This window comes from Hyperoodon ampullatus, assembly GCF_949752795.1.
Source record: "Hyperoodon ampullatus genome assembly, chromosome: 2".
Taxonomy (NCBI): Eukaryota; Metazoa; Chordata; class Mammalia; order Artiodactyla; family Ziphiidae; genus Hyperoodon; species Hyperoodon ampullatus.
The window spans coordinates 128,749,538-128,774,239 of record NC_136915.1 but is presented as its reverse complement, the minus strand read 5'-3'; the positions used below and the strand labels follow the sequence as shown (position 1 = coordinate 128,774,239).

Genomic DNA, 24,702 nt, shown 5'->3' with positions numbered 1-24,702 from the left:
AAAATAAATAAAAATTCCTAACAACAACTTCTTCTAGCAGCTCTAACCATACTTATCCACAAGGGTCACTATTGAATGATGTCTAACTCTAGTTCCTCACCAGGGAAAAACCGTTCTGAAGTCTGTCTGCTCTCACCAGGGAGAAAGCATCTTCATTTACATTCTTACTTTATTTTACACATCATGTTCCATTTTTAAGAAACCCTCAATTCAAAAATATGCACAAAAAATTTAAAATATGCTTTTAAAATGGGGTGAAAGAAGACAAAGAAGTGGAAAGATAATAGGAAGCCATGAATGAATTTACAAAAAGCATAATATTAACCATCTCCCCTAATGTTAATGCACAAATTAGATTCTAACGTTTCTAGCATTTGATGCAAAAAAAAAGACAATCCATGAGGACCATTTAGCTGAAACTCCTGACCAGTCTTAATAACAAGAATAATCCACAGATCAATTATGAAACCGTGCCATCTTCCTAAGAAAAGTGTAAGATGCTCTGGGACATGAGACCAGGGAAGTTTCATTCATGGTTAGTCATGGATGAAAATGAAAGTAAGAATACACGGTTTAGAAAAGGAAGAAGAAAAGCTGTAAAACCGTGCTTTAAAAATTCTGTTTTACACATAAGATAGTGAGTGGCTTCACTTGTCTGGATTTTTCAAAATTTGATTATTGCAATGAATTCCCTTTTTTTCTAAAGTTGAGCTGATTGTCCTCTGGGCAACTAACGGGTTAAATGCTACCTTCTAAGTTCAAGGAAAATTAGCCTTGCTCAAATAATGCTGCTGGCTCACATTTGTGAGGGCTTTGGGCAGAGTAAAGACCGGAGGAAATCAGTGTGTAGGAGACAGTTTTCTCCGTGACAAGACCAGCAAAAATTATGGAAACCACTTTGGCAGTGATGGATTCTTCTGATATTCAAAGGAAAAATATAGCTGTCATTGGTGGTGGCTTGGTAAGAATCTCTTTGGATATATTATTCCTGTTAGCAGTATTATATTAATTATCATTACTCTTTTTTATTTGTTTATCAGAGATTAACTTCTTTAATTTTTTTCTTCCAGTTTTATTGAGGTATAATTGACATACAGCACTGTATAAGTTTAAAGTGTACAGCATAATGATTTGACTTACATACAAAATGAGATGATTGCTGCAATAAGTTTAGTGAACATTATCCCTCTTCTCATACAGATACAAAATAAAAGAAAAATATCTCCTTGTGATGAGAACTCTTAGGATTTACTTTCTTAACTTTCATAAATAGCATATAGCAGTATTAATTACATGTTGTACATTACACCCTTAGTGCTTATTTACATTATAACTGTAAGTTTGTACTTTTTGACCACATGTTTGTTGTCATACAGAGATACTATATAATTATTGACTATATTCCTCATGATGTACAGTTCATTTATCTTGTAAGTGGAAGTTTGTACCTCTAATCTTCCTTACTTATTTCATGTATTTTAATGATTATTACTAATCACTTGTAAGGATTGTTCACTTTCTTTTGAAACTTTTCTGATATTTAAATACACCTTTTTAAAATGTGGTATTAGTTTAGTTTGCTCTTTTCTAGAAAAGCGGTTTTATTTCCATTAAATACAAAAGTGTCTGTTTTCCCTTGCTTTTTGAGTACAGCATTTTAAAAATTAGAAAACAAAGCAAATCAAATTTGATTAATCCCCAAATTGGCTACTCTTTAAAAACAGATTATTAGTGTAAATAGTCATTTTAATCAAAACATTTGCCCCACTTTGGTTAATAACTCAGTTTATACTGTCTAATAAGAATAAAAGGATCAAGAAACATGAAGTTAATGCAAAACTATCATGTTGAATGTTCACTAGTTATCTGAGTACTTGGGAGTAAAACCTGTTTAGTCACCTTATTTGGCTGCCGCAGTGGAGCTGGTCCTAGGGTGGTGAAGTTAGGCCTCCTCTCTCACAGAGCCGGTGAGATGAAGGGGCTGAGATGGCCCACATTTAGCAAGATGTAGGAGGGGACTCTCCTCTGCTCTGGCGTTATTATATGAAAGCTCGCTCTGCTTAACGTGGGGCTGCCTCAGCTAAACTGTATTTCCCCTCCCTTAGCAGAACTCCTATTTTGGAGTAAAAATATCCCCATTAGTTAAAGTTTAATCATTTTGGTTTTGCTTTTGGTCTAATGATTTGCAGGCCTTAAGCTCATTCATTCATTTACTCAACAAAAATTTGTTAAGGGCCTAATATGTGCCAGACACTGTTCTGGGTTGTATATAGATCAGTATATTTTATATCGCACATAGAGTTATACAGTTTGTACTAATTCCGACTTTTGATTTGCCTTCTGTCTTGTGTTTTCCCAAAAGTACGATGACAGTTCTAACTTTTCTGGTTCTAAATTTCAAAATGCTAAGGAAGGCTACCACATGCCGTGTTGGCCAATGCATGTGACATGTGTCGTCATTTGTTCATACTTCATACCAGGCTTCAGTCCAGTTTCTTCCTTTCTAAATTTTGCATAAAATGAGAATTCATGTATTCAACAAAATCTTATTGGGTGCCAGCTATGTGCCAACATTTCTTTAGGTACTAGGGATACAGTGGTGAGCATTCAGGGAGAAGAAAGACAATGGAGAAGAAAACGAATAAATAAATTCGGTGAGATCTAAGCACTATGAAAGAAATGCAAGCAGGGTAATGCTGTAGTGTCTTAACGGGTGTCCATTTAGAGTGTGCTCAGGGACAGCCTTTCTGAGGAGGAGGCATATGACCTGAATAATGAGAAGGAAGCAACCATGCGAAGGGCTACATAAAGAGCATTTTGGGTAGATGAACGACTGTCTGAAGAGAAACACTGAGGTGATAGATAATGGGCTGGGCACTTTCTTGGAGCAGACAGAAAGGCAGAAAGAATGAGAGTGGAGAAGAGTAGCTGCTGAGGCTGGGGAGAATGAAATAGCCAGAGATCCTAGGATCTTAGAGGGCAAGGCAGACAGATTTTATCCTAGACACAACTGAAAACCATTGGAAGATTTTAGGTAGGAAAGCAAGCTGCAATTTTAAGATTCCTTAGGCTGTTATGTAGAGAAGAGTTGGGAAAATTGTAAGAAGACCAGATACACCAGTTAAGAGGCTGTTGTGTTTGTCCAAGACTTGGACCAGGGTGACAGGAGTGATATATCTTAAAATGTCTCTTAGAAGTCCAAGGGGAGATAACAAGTATGTGATTGGATATATGATTTTGGAAGGCATAAAAATGTGGGTATCATCCACAGATTTCTCCCTGAATAACACTTGAACTCTTCATCATGTAAACACATCATTATCTGTGCATGCATACATACATGTGCTAGAAAATAGAAGACATGAATTAATACACGTGTATTAACAAGCAACTAAAATTCCTCTGCAAAGGAATTCTATTTACCTAATTGTTCAGGTCCATGCCTAGGAATCATGTCTGATTCTTTTTCTCATTTTATGCAAACCCCATTCCTCTTTCACTCTACCAGTAAGCCTTGGTGGCTCTATATCCAAGATATATTTCAATTCTGGCCATTGCTAACATCCTAGTCCAGGCCATCATCATCCTTCAACCATAGTCCTGATTTCCTCCTAAGTGGTCTCCCAGCTTCTACTCTTATCCACAGGCAGTCATACAGCATCCACTTTTAAATCATTAGTGTGATAATTATCACTGTTTGCTTAAAACCTTCCAGTGGTTTCCCATTACAAAAACATAAAATCCAAACTCCTTAACAAAGGTCCTATAGGAACTGAGCCTGTCTACCTGCCTGGCCTCATCTTTTCCCTATTTTTTGTTTTTTTGTATTATTTATCAGTATATGAACTTATACACTTTATTTGTTTTTGGTAAATAAAGGTAAACTCTTTATTAAATATCTACTCCAACTAGGATATAGACTCTTATGGCTGAAACCATGCCTAACATTGCTTAATGTCATTATTTAGTTGGTATTTGATGGATGAATGAATGAGAGGGATGAAAAACTCTTCTTAATGATGTGAAGGTAAAAGAAATTTCATATTGGATGGAAGTCTGAATATTGAGGAAATTAAGAACAAAAAACATTAATTAAATAGAGCAATTCAAGAAGGTTAAATTCAATACATAAAGGACAAAATTATTTTCTTGCCCATCTACTTCCTTGCATTTTTTTTTTGCGGTACGTGGGCCTCTCACTGTTGTGGCCTCTCTCGTTGCGGAGCACAGGCTCCGGACGCACAGGCTCAGCGGCGATGGCTCACGGGCCCAGCCGCTCCGCGACATGTGGGATCTTCCCGGACCAGGGCACGAACCCGTGTCCCCTGCATCGGCAGGCAGACTGTCAACCACTGTGCCACCAGGGAAGCCCCCTTGCATTTTTTTCCCCACCTTTCCCATACTCTTCCTCCCCATGGACTGATCCTAGTCCTTCATACTGTCTACTACATTAAAGACTCTCTCTGGGCCCCAGGGGAAAAAATGCAATGGAGCTGAGAACCTTTACTCAGAAGTCCAAAGAATATAGTGAACTTATTTTTTTCCCCAATGGTGCCTTGCCTAGTGAAAGATTACCCTTAGAATTTGCCTTTGCTCTAGTATAGTGATCATCTGATTCTGTGATTAACCAGTTGATTTCTGTTCTTTGAAGACATGTCAAGTCCAAAAGGTCAGAAGGAGCCAATAGATCAGTGAAAGAATCTTACTCAGAAACTAAAGGTGAAAGAAACTGTAAACCATGGTCATAAATTGGTGAAAGTTGAGCTATTGAAGAGTGGAAAAAGATGTTAAAACAGTTTTTCAAGAACATTAATCTGGATATTTAGCAAAATGACTGTATTGACTTAGTTATCTTCCTTCTTGTGTGAAACACTGCTCCCAACCCCTTCCCCTGCAATGGTGATTATCTCCCCTTCCCCTGCAATGCGCATAGAGCTTTGCTTGCCTTTCTCACAGACTGCATTCTGTGAAAGTTATAGATATGCATAGTGTATTCCCCATAGAAGGTTTTTAACTTCATGAGTCTAAAGATTTTCTTATCTTTGGGTCCTGCTCCCTTTCCTTTTATGAAGGTTATCCCAGTGCCTTATACTGTCAAACACACTAAAATATTTTGTGTGCATGAGTTTGCTTTCAGAACAAAATGGGGGATCATGCTCTTAGAAGTTATGGGCAATTAAAAGAAAGACAATATTTTTCATCAGAATGGAATCACAAGGAATGCAGTCCTTTGAGGGACTAGTTTGAAAAACAATCTCTACTTTTCAGGCTGGAAGGAGTTTTACAGTTTTCCAATTCTAACAAGTTGACCTAGGGGAAAAAACTGCCACACAAGCTGCCTTACTTTGTGTTACAGTGAGATGTGTTTTCTCCACAAAGTGACAAGCCAGAGAAGTCAAAAGAAAGGCCATCTATTCTTCACATGTATCCTTAAGATATGTAGGTATTCAGGTCCTTGGTATTCAGAAATGCTGCTTCTGAGGTGACTATTTTCAGTGTTTACAGGTATGATAAAAATGACCAGAGATTTCAGTGACAACTACTGCTACTGAGCCCTCACTTTTTGGCTGAAGTTTAAGAGTTTTAGCTGAAAGGACTATTAAGCATTCCAGCCTTAGCCGCAGCCTTCTGTTGAAGTATGTGTGCATTGTTCTGGCACACACTTTGAAGATGTATTTTAGGGCAATATTGAAGCAATTCTTTTGTTTCCCCTGCTGAGAAGCAACACCACTCCATTCTCCCTATGTTTGACCCAGCAAAATTCTCCATTGAGAGCTATTTAGAGGGTAAAGTCATTCAAAACATCAGGGTAAGGAGACTTGTGCATTTTATGACTTACTGTGGTTAATTGTGCCCTCTCCCCTAGTATTCAAGTCATTGTCTTTGAAACTGCTTGACCTTGTTTCTATGAGAGGTTGTGTCTCACTTCTATAGATGATAATTCTGTCACAGATTTATAGGCTCAAAATAGTCCTGATGACAAATTGGCCCTAGATGGTGTTTTCTGCCCTTTCTCCCTAGGATCTTTCCCCTCAGAGCTCACTCTTCACTCAGCTCAGTTGGACAGAAAGAGCAGAAGTCAGTGAAGAGGAGGAGGAGAGGCTGCAACCAGCTGGAAGCCCAAGAAATCTTACCCTCTCTGCATCTCGTTTTCTTCATCATGGGCTAAAACTAGGTCCCTAGGTCTTTTTTTTTTTTTTCCCTACTTGTTTTATTTTTATTATTTATTTATTTATTAACATCTTTATTAGAGTATAATTGCTTTACAATGGTGTGTTAGTTTCTGCTGTATAACAAAGTAAATCAGTTATACATATACATATATCCCAGTATCCCCTCCCTCTTGAGTCTCCCTCCCACCCTCCTTATCCCACCCCTCTAGGTGGTCAGAAAGCACTGAGCTGACCTCCCTGTGCTATCCAGCTGCTTCCCACTAGCTATCTATTTTACATTTGGTGATATATATAAGTCCATGCCTCTCTCTCACTTCTTCCCAGCTTATACTTCCCGCTCCCCGTGTCCTCAAGTCCATTTTCTACGTCTGCGTCTTTATTCCTGTCCTGCCCCTAGGTTCTTCAGGACCATCTTTTTTTTTTTTTTTTTTTTAGATTCCATATATATGTATTAGCATACGGTATTTGTTTTTCTCTTTCTGACTTACTTCACTCTGTATGACAGTCTCTAGGTCCATCCACCTCACTACAAATAACTCAGTTTCGTTTCTTTCATGGCTGAGAAATATTCCATTGTATATATGTGCCGGTCCATAGGTCTTTTAATTCTACAATTATGCTGCTTCTTTTTCATACTTCCTCACTCACAGATCGTTAGCTTTGTTCTCAATGTAGTCTTCGTAAAAACAGAAATCAAATGTCACCCAGAATTTTTACTTTCTACAAAATAAATATTCTAGACACATATAAACCATCAAATGTTTCATAATCTTTGGTCAAGGTCTATATATAGTTCCATATATAGGTCTATATATAGTTGGTTCAAGTATTTACTTTTTATTTTATGCACATATTGATGGGACAAACTATGTAAATAACTTAATTACCTTTATTATTATCATTGTTTTATTAATATTAAAATAAAACTCTATTCACTCCACTCTTGTTTTCTGCTCTTCAGGCACTAAAACCTGTGTATGAAAAACCTTTATTACTGCCCTGATATCTAGCAACTTCTACAAACAGAAGTAGAGTGGATTTTTTTTGTGACCACAGATGTCATCCTGCATTTACTCAATAGCTAGGGATAAGTTTTCATTTCACTCTACCAGCTTTCCTCAATCTCTTTTGTAATTTTGCTTGTGTTTCATTTCCTCCCACCGAACAAGTTTTCTTTCAGCTATCTCGCTGAAGCATCTGTATTTCTCTAACACACCAGACTAACATTTTGAAATTTTTTTTTTTTTTTTTGCTATCCTGATGATGGACTTCTAAGGTGTCTCATAAATCCTGTTCTCACCCACATAAAACAGAATTCCTTGCTCAGAGTTTATTTCATTTGCTACCTGATGAGCAGTACCTGGAATGGAACCAGTAACTCTAGACAGATCAAAGTATTATTAACTGCCTGCAAGGAACGTGTTTTGCTTTCCTTTTCATTGGTTCCAAAATACTCTGTTTGTCCATCTGTCCATAAACATCTATCCATCCACCTATTCATCTAACTGTCCACTCAAAGAGAAAAGAGCACCCCTCCACTGTTGATGATAATCTAAATTGGTACTTTTTTCTGGAATACAATTTGAAAAAATACATGCTGATTGTCTTAAAAATAGGGGGGAATTGCGGAAAGCAGCATCAGCTCTCTCTCTCGAAGTCAGCCTCAACAAGACACTGCATTTAGAGGGACGATCGTCCTTCAACCTGAGGGGAATTAAAAGCATTAGAATCTTTAACGTGGTCTCCCAAACACACCAAATCTGGAGTATGTTCAAAACCTGTAACAAAACCTTCTAAAAATCTCACTCACTCTCAATCTCTTTCATGTACTTTGCAGCTATTCCAAAAACAAAACCAAAGAAAATACAGCAAACTCCTCCCACACTCCAGGCAATCAAAATCATCTCCTCCACTTATCTCAGATTTTCTTCTCCCTCCTTTCTCATTACCCTGTTATATTTATTCCATTCCTCCCTGGTACTAAGGCCTAAGAACCAATGGGGCAGACAGAAAGAGGGTGTAGATCTCAGAAGTTTCTGAGAGTTTGGTCCCTGCCACTAAGACTTGTGCTTTGATGGACCATTTCCTTACTGTGATTTTATCAAAAGAACTCAGTGGGCACCATGCAATCATTTATAATCCTAAAAAATTAAAATAACTCAAATGTACAAACATAAGGGCATTGCATACAATGAAATGTATTGCAATTATCAATTATTATGATTTAAAATATTTTATGACTTGGAAATATATTCACAGTATACTATTCATTTTTTAAAGGAAATTATGAAATAAAATATATATCCTGCTACCATTTTTAAAAGAAATATTGTTTGCTTTACATACACAGAAAATCTTAACACTGGTTCTCCCTGATGGTAAGATTGTGGGAGATTACATTTTTCTTCATGTTTATCTGTATTTTCTAATTTTTTATTAAAAAATGTTAAGTTTTTTACTAAGTATCCGGTCTGTACCAGAAATAGAAAGATTGATAAAGTACAAGCCATACACCACATATCATTATTCCCTGGGCACTCACAGCCCGGTGGGAAAGTCAGACAGGAATGTAAATAAATAATTTAGTTAATTATGAGAGATGTTAAAACACATATATACATATGTATACACACACACACACACACACACACACATATATACATCCATGGAGTTAAAGAAGAAAAGACAAGTCTTTTGGAGTAGGAGAAATACTGAGAGAAATTGCACAGAGGACATGAGTCTTGAATGAAGGCTAAAGCAGAAAAAAATAGTCCAGGCAAAAGGAACATTAGATTCAAAGGCTCATACGTATAAAAGTGCATGGCATATTCAGGAAATATACAGTGACCTTGGTATACCTCTTACAGATAGTACAAGGGAATAGCAAAAAATGAGCTGGAGAGAGAGAGGCTGGGTTCCCATGTAAAAGTCTTTTATGCCATGTTGAAAATTTGGGACTTTTTCCTAAGGACTTATGAGGAGCCATTAAAGGATTTTAAGAAAATGCATCATTTGATTTCTGTTTTAGAAGATAACTAGCTCTGGTGGAAGTATGGCTTAAATAGGTAGAGACTGGGGGGGGGGAGGGAGAGTTATTAGAAAACTTGTAGTAGTCCCGGTGAAGGGTAATGAGGGCCCCATATAAGGAAGGTGGAAGGTATGGGTACGAGATCTATTTTGAGAGAGATTCAAGAGGTGCAATAAATAGGACTTGTCACCTAATTAAATGTATATTGGTAGGTAGGGAGGGGCATTAACTATTCTCCGAGGTATCCTGGTTGGGTGAAATAGTGGGCAGAGTTGCCATTCACTAAGAACTACAGAGGAGGAGAAGGGTTTGAAGGTTGAGGAGTGGGAATAAGCTGAATATGAGGTATGTTGAGATGAAGATTCCTGTAAGACACCCAGGAAGAGAGGTTCAGTAGTCAGTGATAGTATTCTGGAGAAGGACCTAGGCCAGAGAAAAAGTCATGAACAAGCTTTCCTAAGAGCCCCTACTTGAAAGTGTGTGGGGCATTCATCTTATCATCATCAAAGGAGGGAAAATCAAGACTATTGCTCTGCCTTAGAGACCAAACTCAGACGATACAGGTCAGAGAGTTCAGAGTAAGTCTTAAATAATAAAACAACATTTGGCATAACATACACAATTCTAGCAGATGGAATAGTTACAAAGTATGAAGACCTTTTTAAAAAAAATATTTATTCATTATTTATTTATTTAGGCTGCGCTGGGTCTTAGCTGTGGCATGAGGGATCTTCGTTGCGACACATGGGATGTTTTGTTGCGGCATGTGGGATCTTTAGTTGCGGCATGTGGGATCTTTTTTAGTTGCAGCATGTGGACTTCTTATTTGCGGCATGCAAACTCTTAGTTGTGGCATGCATGTGGGATCTAGTTCCCCAACCAGGGATTGAACACAGGCCCCCTGCTTTGGGAGCTCAGAGTCTTACCCACTGGACCACAAAGGAAGTCCCTGAAGACACTTTTATTTGCTTATTTCAGAGTAAGTACAGTTAACAGTCTTGTTCTTCTCATTACATTGCTATGTTCAAAGATCAAATTCTTCAGAGATCAAGCTATAGTTTCATGAGTAGGAGGTAGTGAAGGGCTTTACAAAAGTCTGTTTGGTGACAGACTCATAAACAAACAAACTCTGTGACTCTTAAGGAGAGTTTTATATGCTTCATTATGTTGACACTATGTGTCGACATAGTTGACACATGTTTAACATTACATTATCAGATTAATTTCAAACACATTATATTAAAAGGCATAAAAGGTATGACATGTTTATAATCATGTCGCCTCTTCCTGTCAAAGTCAGCATTTATAAATTAAAAGGTACAGTTTTCTCATGATCATTGGACACTTGAACAATCATTGCTGAAGAGGTCACATGGGAATCAGCAGAAAGTTAATGAATCCTATTACAAAAAGCCACACCTGCTGAATGCCTGAGAAGCTTATCTCACTCACATTTATATAAAAGAAATTTTCAAATTATCTTTTAAATTGTAAGTTAGGCATCAATATAATGGGTCAGGGTGGGGTCAAAGCATATGACCTTTAAAGAAGGAAGTAAGACAAGAGGAAGTAGAGAAATGGAAGAACAATACATTGGGTAAATCCATAATTACGTAACCCAGGAATCTCATCAGAGCTCTGTTTAAGCAAACAGGCTAGACCAGTTGTTAATAAAACATTTAATTTACAAATTATTTTATGATCAAAACTGTTTACTATTGTGGACTATTGGTGTTTCAAAAGAAATATAGAGATTTTTCATAATTGTCCATGTCATTAATAGAACTGTCTTAGCTCTGTCCAGGCTTAACTCTAAGAACTGGCATGAAAACTGCTGACTGTTCCCAGGAGTCTAACCCTGCCTAGTTTCTTCTCTCCTCTCACCACCCTCCTCCCCTATTGATGCACAGGAACCATCTGTGCCTTAACCGAGAGTTTGTGGTGTGCTCAGAATGATGTACACACATTTTCCTTTGCATTTATATCTTTATGTCTTGGTAGCTTTTTTGCCTGTGTAACAACTAAAGAAGGCACTTCATTCCTGATTAAGTGCATTTTACACAAAGTAAGAAGTAGAAATAAAGTTAGAGTCTGAAAAGTACTTTATTAGCCATGTTACTAATCCTTCTAGTTGAATTTATGTAACATCTACCAATATTTTTTCTTTTAATTTTATTCAAACCTTAGTTATACAGAATTGGACACCTTATTATGACTGGTCTTGGAGAAGGCATTTTTGTTTATTCTTTTGTGTGTTTATTAATAATAATAAGCAGCAGTACTTTTGAACTCACCACTCAACCTGGAATTGATACATTGAATGACTTATAACAGCCTCTGTGCTTCTCTCCCACCCATTACATTGGCCTGAATCTTGTGTTTATCATTCTCTTGATTTTATATATATAAAAGTTTTATGTATATATGATATATGCTGATCATATATATACACACATAAATAATATGCTTCTAAAAATATATACTTCTGGGGCTTCCCTGGTGGCGCAGTGGTTGAGAGTCTGCCTGCCAATGCGGGGGGCGCAGGTTCGTGCCCTGGTCCGGGAGGATCCCACGTGCCGTGGAGCGGCTGGGCCCGTGGGCTGTGGCCGCTGGGCCTGCGCATCCGGAGCCTGTGCTCCACAACGGGAGAGGCCACAACAGTGAGAGGCCCGCGTACCTCAAAAAAGAAAAATTCTATAAAATATATACTTCTAAAAATTGTTATATACATGTATCTGTGGTTTAGTTGTAGTTGTCTTTATTATATGAGTATCATGCAGTATGAAGTCATCTGGGACATGTTCTTTTTACTTGTAGTGTTACTAATATATTCATATTGTAGTATTTTATTGTGTAAATATACCATAATTTATTTGTCCATACCTCTGTGATGGCTATTTAGGCTGCTTCCAGTATTTTGTTTATTTTTAGTTATGAAAACTGTGGCTCTGGATATCCTGGCATGTGTCTCCTGGAGTTTCTCTTGGGTATATGCCTTGAAGAGGAATTGCTGATTTGTCAGTTATGTGAATACTCAACTTGAGATCATTGCAAGCAATGCATAAGAGATCCTATTTGCCCTCATCCTCTCTAACCCTTGATATTTTCATGAACCAAGATTATATTTAACCCTATTGTGTCCATATCACCTGAGGTTCCTTCTTTTCCTTCTGCCCCATGAGGAACCATTTATACATGCTCAGTTGGTAAACACAGAAGTGTTAGAGAGGTAGGGATCAACACTTCCAACCTTAGAAAGGATTGAAGGAGAATCTCCACTTGAGTCAGCTTCATCTCCCAAGATCCTGGAATCAAATTTTGGTCAAAGAAAAGTAACATAACAAACACATGAAAGTAGACCATTGGCCCACCATTGGCTTGGACCTGAGCCTCTTCTGAACCCAGTCACTGAGACTCTTGTTTGTACATCATTTGTCACAGCTCATTTACTCTATAATTCAAGTTGAATTCCCAGGAAACAGATGAATGGATTTCTTGCTTCTGAATCTCAGTTTCTCCACTTTTCTGTCATTGTCACCAAAGGCAAGTTTGTCTGCCTGACACACAGTGAGGCCAGACAAACCAAAATTTTGGAGTTTGGAGAAGAGGAAGATTTATTGCAGGGCCATGCCAGGAGACGGTGGCTCGTGCCCAGAAAACCCTGAACTCCCTGAAGGGTTTCAGCAAAGCATTGTTACAGGCCAGGTGAGGGGTGGGTATCACAGGGTATGTGATCAGCTCATGCACAATTCTCTGGTTTGTTGATAGTGAGGTAACAGAGCAGTGTCACAGGGGTTAACATTATCAATCCTTAGGCTTCAGGAGGTGTGGAGGCTATGTGCTCATGGTCATCAAGTAGTTAACATCTTCCATTTGGTGGGGGGGAGGGGTTCACATCTGTAAAACAACTCAGGAAATGTGCATCAGATACTATTATCTAGGTACTTCAGAGAGCAGCGAAAGCAGAGGACATGGCGGAAGGGCATGCCCTGGGAAGGCCCTAAAGGGTCCTGCTCCGTTACACCATTTCCCTATATGAGGTTCACTGATCTTTCGTTGTTTAGATTGTAGCTTGTGTATCCTACTGTCTTTCTCCCTGGCCTGTTTTCCCAGTAAGAAAAACTCATTTCTAAATTACTTCTTCTAGCCTCATTCCAACTTTCCTGACCCAGTTGGTCTCCTGATCAATATCCTTCCCCGGTCCTGCTTTCCACAAACATAAAAAAAGCAGTTATGATTATAATACTGTGAAAGAAAGAGGAGTTTCACAAACCTTTCTCTTTTCCTTCCGTGAGACTTATTCTATCTAGCCTTTAATCCTTTCTATTTTTTTTCCTAATGCTATAGAGCAATTTAGCCTTTGGAAGAAATTTATTTTATTGTATGAACTTTAGTTAGCTTACACTTTTTCTTTTCCTTGATACAACTTACTACTATTGCCCTTACTAGATATTCTTTAACACACATGTGAAAGGAAGATAGGCAGGCAACTTTTCATAAGCTCAAAGAAATCAGGGGAGGAAAAAAGGGAATTAAGAAGATCAAAGGAGCTGTGATTAGTGAAACACAAAAGAGTCCAGGGCTTTGCTGGAAAGGTGTGAAGAAAGGCATGAAAAAGATATTAAGACAGTTTTTTATGCCAAGCACCAAGTCATACTGTCAGCTGAGATAGCTTGATCACTGATGAGAAAATGATGACAACAACACAAGGTGAAGTCACTTCAGACTGAGGGATTAAGAGGGAAGCAATTTGTAATGATCTCTTCAGACACACCAAATGTTAACAAGTAATGTGTTCTCAATTTAAGTAGTGGCTACACAGGAAAAAATGGCTTGCTTATTTATTTATTTACTTACTTTTTTTTTTTTTTTGGCTGCACTGGCTCTTCGTTGCTGCGCACGGGCTATCTCTAGTTGCGGCGAGTGAGGGCTACTCTTTGTTGCGGTTCTCGGGCTTCTCATTGTGGTGGCTTCTCTTGTTGTGGAGCATGGGCACTAAAGCGCGCAGGCTTCAGTAGTTGTGGTGGGCGGGCTTAGTTGCCCTGCAGCATGTGGGATCTTCCTGGACCAGGGATCGAACCTGTGTTCCCTGCATTGGCAGGCAGATTCTTCACCACTGGACCACCAGGGAAGTCCTTACTTACTTATTATGACTATATATTTTAGAACAGTTTAAGGTTCACAGCAAAATTAAGGGGAATACAGAGATTTCCCATATACCTCTGGCCCCATTACCAATCTCCTGATACATCATTATCACTCAAATTTCATAGTTTAACTTGTGGTTCACTCTTGGTGTTGTACATTCTGTGGGTTTGGATAAATGTATAAAATTAGGGTATCATACAGATTATTTTCAATGTCCTAAAAATCCTCTATGTTCTGCCTACTTACCACCCCTTACCTCTAATATATTTATTTAACAAAATAATTCAACATGAATTTCTTGGTTGGCCTTTCAGAATATTAAATATGTGAATTACTTTGCAAAATTAAATTTTTAAACTTTCCACACACTTAATGGTTTAAACAGGGACTGACTACAAAATAACCATCACAGTCTACAGAAAATGAATAACATGAAGAAAGTTAGGTGGCTGCAGTATCCATAGTGAGAGGAGACACAAGCCCTGGACCATCAGATTATTAAGAAAAAGAATATCTAAGTGCTTAGATGCTAAGTTGCCTTGGAGCAGAGGGGAAAAAAACTCATGTGGAGTAAATAGTAGAAGAGGATTCAGGTCCTCTTGTGCCTACAATTGTACTAATAGGTCCCCTAAACACTGCTCAGGTGCAAGGCCCTCTCCTTAATCCCCACATCCACTGGGGGCTGCTGAGAATGCACCAGCCTCACATCTCAGAGCTCCTCTAGTTAAGTATGCCCTCGCAGGTGTACTCTCATCCATCTCTGTGATTCCTGTCTCCCTGCTGAACTTCTCTTTTCTCCCTTCCCTCCCAAAATCTTCCACAGAGCCTACTGGATCTGTTTTTTGATAGGCAAAATTTCCAGTGTTTTCACTTTACTTATTGCATTTCCCCTCAGACTCCTGGCCTTAGCTTAAACCTGAGGACAACAGCTCTCTTGCAGCCTTCTCCCACAGCTCAAGTATCTCAAGATTGGGAGTTGCCATGGTACCCTTACTCTACACTGAAACCTCCAGCCTTGTCTCCATTTTTATGTGCAAATCATTTGAGGTTACTTATACTACTTATATCACCTCTGTCCCCTCACTGTTGTCATCAATCAACCTCTAGGCCACTTCTACCCAATATTGAAGACTTCAAAATCTTTTTTCTATACCCCAGCCCTGACATCACACTGAGTGACTATCAAAGTTTACATTGCTGACCTAACCAATTCCCTAGCCTGTTAGTTCCTAGAATCCTGTGCTTTCAATCCCTTCCACCTCCACTGTACTTCAGTCTCCAAGTCCCATGACCACATCCTGGACCTCGACCTTGTCATTCCACAGAAGTGCCTCATCTACGATAATAGTGCTGGATTTAGGACTCTCTGTTCAAAGCCTCCTAACTTACTAGCTCTCTCATTCAGTTGTTTCTCCTACATCTATTCTTCACAGGGAACTCCGACTCCCCCCATTCATCAGTCCTCTCTGTTTTCCTTCCATCCCATCCAACTTAATTGTTACTGTTTATCAGTCTAAATAATACTTCAACTCCTTGCTTTCTATTCCATCCAAATGGATGGATCCCACTCTGCTTGATTCCAGTGGTTTTCTTCCTCTCCATAGAATCCAAGCTGTTCAGTGCTACAATGAAAAAATATAACAAAACCTCAAATCTTGGGGCCACTCTTAATTCATGGTCTCAATCTTCAACTGTATGCTATTCACCCATACTTCTACTTTATTGATTAAGAGCCTGTGTTCTGGAGACAGATGGGATCCATTTGAATCTTGATACCAACTCCAGCACTAACTAGCTGTGTTACCTTAGGTGAGCCACTTAACTTCTCTGTGCCTCAATTTCCATATCTGTAAAACAAGATAATAAAGTATCTACTTCATATGGCTGCAGAGAAGATTAAATGAGTTAGAGCAATGAATGAATGATACATAACAACTTCTTGTTGGGTTTGTACATTATTATTATTGTTTCTTTAATTGGATTTCTGTTTTATTCTTTCTAGTAGTTATTTTTAACCTTTATCATGTGTTCCTTCTACTTAGAACCCTCTTCCTCCTGACCCACCCACACTTATTTGGCTGACTCCGACTCATTCTTTCAGTCTCAGCTTAGATTTCATTTTTTTCTGAGAAGTCATACCCTATCTTACTCTGTAACCCTACATTTGGGTTAAGGGTCCTTTCTCCGTACTCTCATAGATGTACTTCCGCCACCATACTATTTATCACTCTGTGTTATAATCGACTGTAATACCCTTGAGAGATCTAGATATATCTTGCTCTTGGTTGTATCCTTAGCATCTAGCACAGAGCTGGCACATAGGAAAAAATCAATATATATGTGCTAAATAAATATGTGAATAATATTTGAAAAAATGAAGATCCAGCCAAGACTGTGAACTCCCTTGGGGCACCCATTATGTATTATCTTTGGATCACTTTTAATGCCTAACAAAGATTCTTGTAATACTTAGGAATCAATAAATATTTTTCAAATAATCATTTTTCTGTGTCTCTTGAAAGTTGTTTTCAAAATTCCGAAGGATTCATACTCTTTATCAATTTGCTTCTTCTCTACATGTCAAAATAGCCTCATTCTTCAACTCAACTAAAAAATAATCTTCTCTAGGAAGCTTTTACCAATCCCTTTGTTCTGGCTATCTATTGCTGTGTAACAAACTACCCCAACACTTAGTGGCCTAAAACAACAATCTATTATTACGCCTCACAGTTCTGTGGGTGTTCTGCCATGTGCCTGGGGCTGCAGTCGTCTGAAGGCTTGACTAAGCTGGATGTCCAAGATGGTGCACTCCCATGGCTGGCAGTTTGTGTTGGTTGTTGATGAGTGAAACACTCAGCTGAGGCTCTTAACTAGAGCTACTGCATGGGTACTGTCCATGTGGCTTGGGTTTCTCACACATAACAGCCTCCAGATAGGTACTCTTCTTATATGATCACTGGCTTCCAAAAGTCAGGAACCAGAAGCTTCCAGGCTAGTTAAGGACTATGCCTGGAAATGGCTCAGGTGTCGCTTCTACTGCATTTTATTGATAAAGGCTATCACAGGCCCTCCTAGATTCAAGAAAGTGAAGAAATAAACTCCATTTCTTGCTGAAGGAGTGTTGAGATCAAATAACAGAAGAGGTATTGTTATGACCATCTTTGAAAAATACAATCTGCTAGATCCCTTAAGGCAAAATTAATCCCTTTCTTGTATGTTCTATAAGACTTCCCTTATTCCTTTTTTTTTTTTTTTTCTTTTAACATTGATTTCCACCTCTGGGCCGAGAATTATTTTGCAGGGAAAGGTATCTCAATCTATGTGCACAAAACATTGGGTAAATGGAATAAAATTATATGACTAAAACATATAATTACTTTAAAAGTATATATAAATGTTTTATGATTAAATTTATTATATATTTTTTTAACCAACCCATATATGAAATCCAGATACTGTGGGGGATCTGCAAAATTTTTATATAAAATTGACTAAACATTGATTAGTTTATATGTTTGTCTCTTCTTGAACTAGATTAAACTAGATTGAACTAGATTGACACCTGAACTAAATTAGGTGTCAGTGGGCCTGAGTACTTAGCTTGACAATCTTCAGATCCCTAAAATCTAGCAGATTAAATCATGCATAACAGATGCTCAATATAATTTGTCTTGGTTTGGTTACAAATTTTATTTAAAAATGTAATCTCTACCATTCATTTATACATTCAACAAATATTGATCAGGTACTTATTATGTTGCAAACACAATGGTTTTGCCCAGGGATAAAATGGTGAGCAAAAACAGTTTGCAGCTTAGTGGGGTAGACAGATATTGATTACAGAATCACCCTAAGGATGTAAACTTTCAATTGTGATAAGCACTTTGTATTAGTTTCCTAGGGCTGCCGTAACAGAGTACCACAAACAAGTGGTTTAAAAAATAAATATTTATTGTTTCACAGTTCTGGAGGCTAGAAGTCTAAAATCAAGGTGTCAAGAGGGTTGGCTCCAACTGAGGGATGTGAGAGAAAGATCTGTTCCGGGTCTCTCTCCTTGGCCTGTAGATGGACATCTTCTCCCTGTGTCTCTTCACATCATCTTCCCTCTATGAGTGTTTCAGTATCCAATCCCCCTTTTTATAAGGACTCCCATCATATTGTATTGGATTTGGGGGCACCCTAGTGACCCCATTTTAACTTAATTACTTCTGTAAATACCTTGTCTCCAAATAAGGTCACACTGAGTTACTGGGGTTAGGACTTCATCATATGAATTTGGGGGGGGGCACAATTCAACCCTTAACATTTCTCAAAGGAAAAGTCTGTAGCACTATGAGAACTCATAAGAAGGGGTTTGAGGTAGTTAGAGTGGCTGAGGAAGGCTTCCTTAAGGAAGTAAACCTGAGTGGAGACCTGAGGATGAATGGGCATTTACTAGAAAAAGAGGAAAGAGAAGAAGATTGTTAGCCACAGAAATCTTTTGGTGAGGGAGAGCATGATGAGTACAAGCAGCTGAAAGAAGGCTAGCAAAGCTGAGGCAGAACAGTGATGTGATCTCCATAACGTAAAAATATTATGGAGAAAATCTTAGGCCTACAATGATGTCATTTTTCTCTGAGAAGATTATGTTTGCTTCTGTCAGGTGGCTGTGGTTACCAGCAATCCCAGATGAACATAATCCAATCAGGGCTAGAGATGATTCCTAAGCCTACTTTGGTCCTTTTGATCATTGATTTATTTCCAGTTTACCATACTTCTAAGATATACCTGTTTAGGGTCCTAACCCAAAGCCTGGGCATTTATTAAACCCTCCTGAACAGGAGGTTGGGGTACATGTCCTAAACTCCAGATTTTGTCCTTCTAACTTCATGAATCTATCAAAAATTCTGTTGAAATTCTTTGTCTCCCCTGTAATCAGTAGATAACCCTAGATGTTGTTCCAAGTGCCAAGTTCACCTGCCTGGGCTTCCTTTTTCTCTTAGCAGAAGATTTCATTCAAATGACCTGTTTCACTATTACACCAAATGGCTGCTTGTGGAGAATCAATGGTCAAGAAGTCAGATGAATGCTGGTAGAATAAAAAGGAAACGACATTAATCAAGCACAATGATTATGATAACTAGCAGCAGAATGGTGAAAATGAAAAGAGATGGATAGATGGAGAAACATTACAGGGTAGAATTGGCAGAACTTGGAATGGATTGGATGTGGAGAATGAGAGAGAGAGGTGTCACAGATGACTCTTAGATTTCTAGCTTGAGCAACTGGATGGATGAGATGTCATTCATTGAGACACCCCATCCATCCCATGTGAAGAGAACTGACACAATTTGGAACAAGGATCACAAGTTTCAATTTGTATCTGTTGATTCTGAGGTGCTTTGAGACATTTAAAAAGGTACATCAATTACACATCTATATGCATGAGCTCAAAAAAGAGATCTGAGTGGGAGATGTAAGTTTGTGCATCACCATGGATGTGGAAGATAAACCAGGATGGAGGCTTAAGAAGCCCCAACATTTGATTGTCCTTCTTTGCAAGGGTGAAAGACAGAAAGAGGCAATGGCCAGAGATGTATGGAAAAAAAACAGAAAATGAAGGAAATTTAGTGTTTCAAGAAGAAAGATTAGTTAACAGTATTGAATGCTGCTGAAAATTCGAGTGTGATAATTAAATATAGATGGTGTTCTCAAATTTAAGTTGCTAGTGGTGAGGCATTAATCACTGCAACCTATATAAAGCTATTTAGGAGGGCAACACTATAAAGCTTTGAGAAGACAATAAACAAAAAGTTGTTATAATCTCAAAGTAGGGAAAGATTTCTTAAGCAGGATACCAAATACATTAATGATAATGTAAAAGATTCTTAAATGTGACTACATTAAAATAGATTCTCATCATTAAAGATACTATATAGTTTAAAAAGCAAGCCACAGAATGGAAGAAGATATTTGCAACATTTAAAAATGACAGACCCTGTACTCAGATCTCTGAATAGCTCAAATGATCGACAGAAGAAAAAACAGACAGCTCAACCGAAAATGGGCAAGACAGACACTTTACAAAAGAGGAGATGCAAATAGGTAATCAATATATGAAAAAGTGTTCAATCTCTTTATTAGTAACTATTTATTTATGTAAATTAAACCTATACTCCTCCTCACCTTACCCAACCACTATTATGTTTAAAAGTTTGAGAACACCAAATGCTGGCAAAGATGAACTCTCAGAAGCTGCAGGTAGGAAAACACATTAGTATAAAATTTTGAAATAGTTTGGCATAATAAAGGTGAAGATACATAAACCTTTGACCAGGGATTCCACTTCTGTGCAAAAAACCCTAGAGAAAAATCATGCACATGTGTACCAGGATACATGTACAGAAATGTTCTTTACAGCATTGTTAATTAACCCAGACCATTAATTCACAGTATACACATATATCAAACCATTACCCTGTATACCTTAAATTTATACAATTTAGTCTCAATAAAAGTGGAAAAAATAATATTCTCAGGACAGAAACAACTCAAATGTCCTTCAACAGTAAAATGGTTAAATAGTCTGTGAGATTTCACATAATGAAGAATCATACAGTAATGAAAATGAATTTTATGTGAGATCATATGGATGGATCTCATCAGCATATTATTGAGTTAAAGAAGCATCTGCAAAAAAAATACACAAGTGTGATTCTAATTATCTGATTCAAAAGCAGACAAAATTAAATTATATTGCCTAGGGAGGTATACCTAAGTGGTAAAACTATAAAGAAGCAAAGATTGGTTATCACAAAAGTCAGAATGTTTACCTCTAGGTGAAAGTCTGGGGATTGTAACTGGGGAGGAGCTTGGGGGAGCTATAGGAGATTGGCAATGTTCTACTTTTTGATCAGAGTGGCTATACGGGTGTTCACTTTCTAATTATTCTGTAAACTGTACACATGGTTTATGATTGTTCTGTATGAAAGTTATATCTCATCATACAAAAGTAAAAAAAAAAGAAAAACCAAAACTTCCTTGAAAATTATACCACTTAATCTTGAGTTAATCCCATTATTTTTGCAAATGGTGTTTTCCAGTAGTGATTGAGTAAATCAGTGTGATGACTGAGGCTATGACCACACATGATGTTGCATTTAGCTAGCAAAAATTCCCTGTATTTGTGGAATCAGATAAAAATATGAGAAAAATTTCTTTGATTCCTAGGTTGGATCATTAAATGCATGCTTCCTTGCCAAGAGGAATTTCCAAGTTAATGTATATGAAGCTAGAGAAGGTAAGACAATGCTGAATAATGTGAGATGTTCTGATTCTTTGACTTCTTCCTCCTTAGATTTTTTTTCTTTTTTTTTTAACATCGTTATTGGAGTATAATTGCTTTACAATGGTGTGTTAGTTTCTGCTGTATAACAAAGTGAATCAGCTTTACATATACATATATCTGCATATCCCCTCCCTCTTGCATCTCCCTCCCACCCTCCCTATCCCACCACTCTAGGTGGGCACAAAGCACTGAGCTGATCTCCCTGTGCTATATGGCTGCTTACCACTAGCTACTTATTTTACATTTGGTAGTGTATATATGTCCATGCCACTCTCTCACTTCATTCCAGCTTACCCTTCCCCCTCCCGGTGTCCTCAAGTCCATTCTCTACATCTGCATCTTTATTGCTGTCCTCCCCCTAGATTCTTCAGAACCTTTTTTTTTTTTTTAGATTCCATATATATGTGTTAGCATACGGTATTTGTTTTTCTTTCTGACTTACTTCACTCTGTATGACAGTCTCTAGGTCCAACCACCTCACTGCAAATAACTCAGTTTCATTGCTTTTTATGGCTGAGTAATATTCCATTGCAGATATATACCACATCTTCTTTATCCATTCATCTGTCAATGGGCACTTAAGTTACTTCCATGTCCCTGCTATTGTAAATAGAGCTGCAGTAAACATTGTGGTACATGTCTCTCTCTCTCTCTCTTTTTTAAAAATTATTTATTTATTTATTTTATGGCTGTGTTGGGTCTTCATTTCTGTGCGAGGGCCTTTTCTAGTTGTGGCAAGTGGGGGCCACTCTTCATCGTGGTGCGCGGGCCTCTCGCTATCGTGGCCTCTCTTGTTGTGGAGCACAGGCTCCAGACGTGCAGGCTCAGTAGTTGTGGCTCATGGGCCCAGTTGCTCTGTGGCATGTGGGATCTTCCCAGACCAGGGCTCGAACCTGTGTCCCCTGCATTGGCAGGCAGACTCCCAACCACTGTGCCACCAGGGAAGCCCCTACATGTCTCTTTTTGAATTATGGTTTTCTCAGTGTATACGCCCAGTAGTGGGATTGCTGGGTCGTATGGTAGTTCTATTTTTAGTTTTTTTAAAGAACCTGCATACTGTTTTCCATAGTGGCTATATCAATTTACATTCCCACCAACAGTGCAAGAGGGTTCCCTTTTCTCCACACCCTCTCCAGCATTTACTGTTTGTAGATTTTTTGATGATGGCCATTCTGACCAGTGTGAGATGATATCTCATTGTAGTTTTGATTTGCATTTCTCTAATGATTAGTGATGTTGAGCATCCTTTCATTTGTTTGTTGGCAACTCCTTAGATTTTAAAAAGAAAAAAAATTAAAAAGATGCACTGTTAGATTTCATTAAAAACCTCAACTATCTAAATTTAATTTAATGCAAATATATTACTATCCATGTTTTCTTTAAAAGAGTTAACAAGGTCTTTTAATTTGGCCCAGATGGCACCAGTTTTTCAGGTGCTCTATGCTCTTCCTGTATTAGGATATAAGAAAGTGTGTGTAACATGGGGTTTACTTCCAATATCTTAGATATCCGAGTGACTAAATTTGCACGTGGAAGAAGCATTAATTTGGCCCTTTCTTATAGAGGACGACAAGCCTTGAAATCCATTGGCCTGGAAGATCAGGTACCTTGTTAATGCATTTTCCTTCTAGAAAATAACACCTGCTGTTTTTCAACAACTGCACGGTCTTGATTTCTCCTAGGTCAAAGCACCACTTAATGCCAAAAAAACCTCTGCATGAGAGCTCATTTTACAAAGGTTTTCAAACTTCTAAATTTCACAACAGGGTGAACATTTCACACTTGAGGCACCTGGGGGGACCAGAGCAGGTTGTGGGGCAGGCAGATACTGTATCAGGTGGGAACTTGATCATCACTTCTGACACTGGGCTCTCAACAGTATCGTGAACCTCTGCCTACAGAAGTGTGATCTGAGATGGCATCCAGGGTGAGAGGAGGCAGGCGAACTCCATTCTTTTGACTACTTAGGCTCATAATCTCTTATCCACAACTCTGTACTCCAGAAGTTCTGGGACTAGAAAGCTTTTTCATCACCCACTCAGCAGAAAACTTGACCTGATGTGAGGCTTTTTACAGCCTTTTAAAAAAAAATCTCATTTCGTGTGAATGTGTTTTACTAAAGAAATATTGTGTTATGGGACAGTGCCCTAGACTCCTCTGTGTGTCATATAATAACCACATATGCAATACATTGCCTATCTAAAATTTGAAAACTTCTGAATTCGGAAACCAATGAGCTCTCAGTGTTTGGATTGTGTGCCTGTTGCAGATTTTCCTTATATGGATTCAATGTTGCCAAACTTATCACTATCATGTATCTTGGAAATGTGAAGAGAAATAATATATTTTTATTGATAGTATTTTTGCAACAGTGTGTCTTTGAAATGATATATAAGTCAATATAACTGCCATTTGCATTTCCACATTTTTCTTAGGCATGTGTAGGAAAACACTTTGCACTGGATTTCAGGAATACTGGGATTTACTCCTCATGCATTACTCTCTTTTGTGATCATGAGAAAAATAACTTAATCTCTCTGACAATGAACCATTTCTTCGCTTGTAATATTTGATTTAGACCAAATAAACTTGACGTCTATTCTAAAATCTAAAGGTTAAAAAAAACCCTAAAAAGTAAAATTTGCAGGAACATAGTTTTTATTGATTTTCTACCATACTGTGTTCTCATGGACCTTTACGTTTTTTGATTTTTGGAAAATACTTGAATAATCACATTTTAAAATTGGTATCTATCTTATCTGCATGATGCCACATTATGGAAATTGAAATTGATATTTCTGATTTTATTTCAGATTGTATCCCAAGGTATCCCCATGAGAGCAAGAATGATTCACTCTCTTTCAGGAAAAAAGTCTGCAATTCCCTATGGGACAAAGTCACAGGTAGGTTTACCTGGAGATACTTTTTTTGTGAAATGGTAATAACTGAGTCTAATGTCTGGAACCTGCTACTTGCTTCTTGGCCCTGCCTTTCTTCTCTAACCCTATCTTTGACATTGCTTGCCT

At 38.0% G+C, this 24,702-nt stretch overlaps 1 protein-coding gene across 1 annotated transcript in view; it reads left to right on the top strand.

Annotated features, from left to right (window-relative positions):
• Window positions 1-907: 907 nt before the first annotated feature.
• The window catches only part of KMO (kynurenine 3-monooxygenase), a gene marked incomplete at both ends in the record, with an annotated part of 54,660 nt that continues 30,865 nt past the window's right edge, over window positions 908-24,702 (top strand). Inside the window, 4 exons of the mRNA XM_079696661.1 lie at window positions 908-961; window positions 21,559-21,628; window positions 23,182-23,279; window positions 24,490-24,579. Of these exons, the coding sequence (XP_079552787.1) occupies window positions 908-961; window positions 21,559-21,628; window positions 23,182-23,279; window positions 24,490-24,579 (312 nt within the window). The remainder of the gene's footprint in view (window positions 962-21,558; window positions 21,629-23,181; window positions 23,280-24,489; window positions 24,580-24,702) is intronic.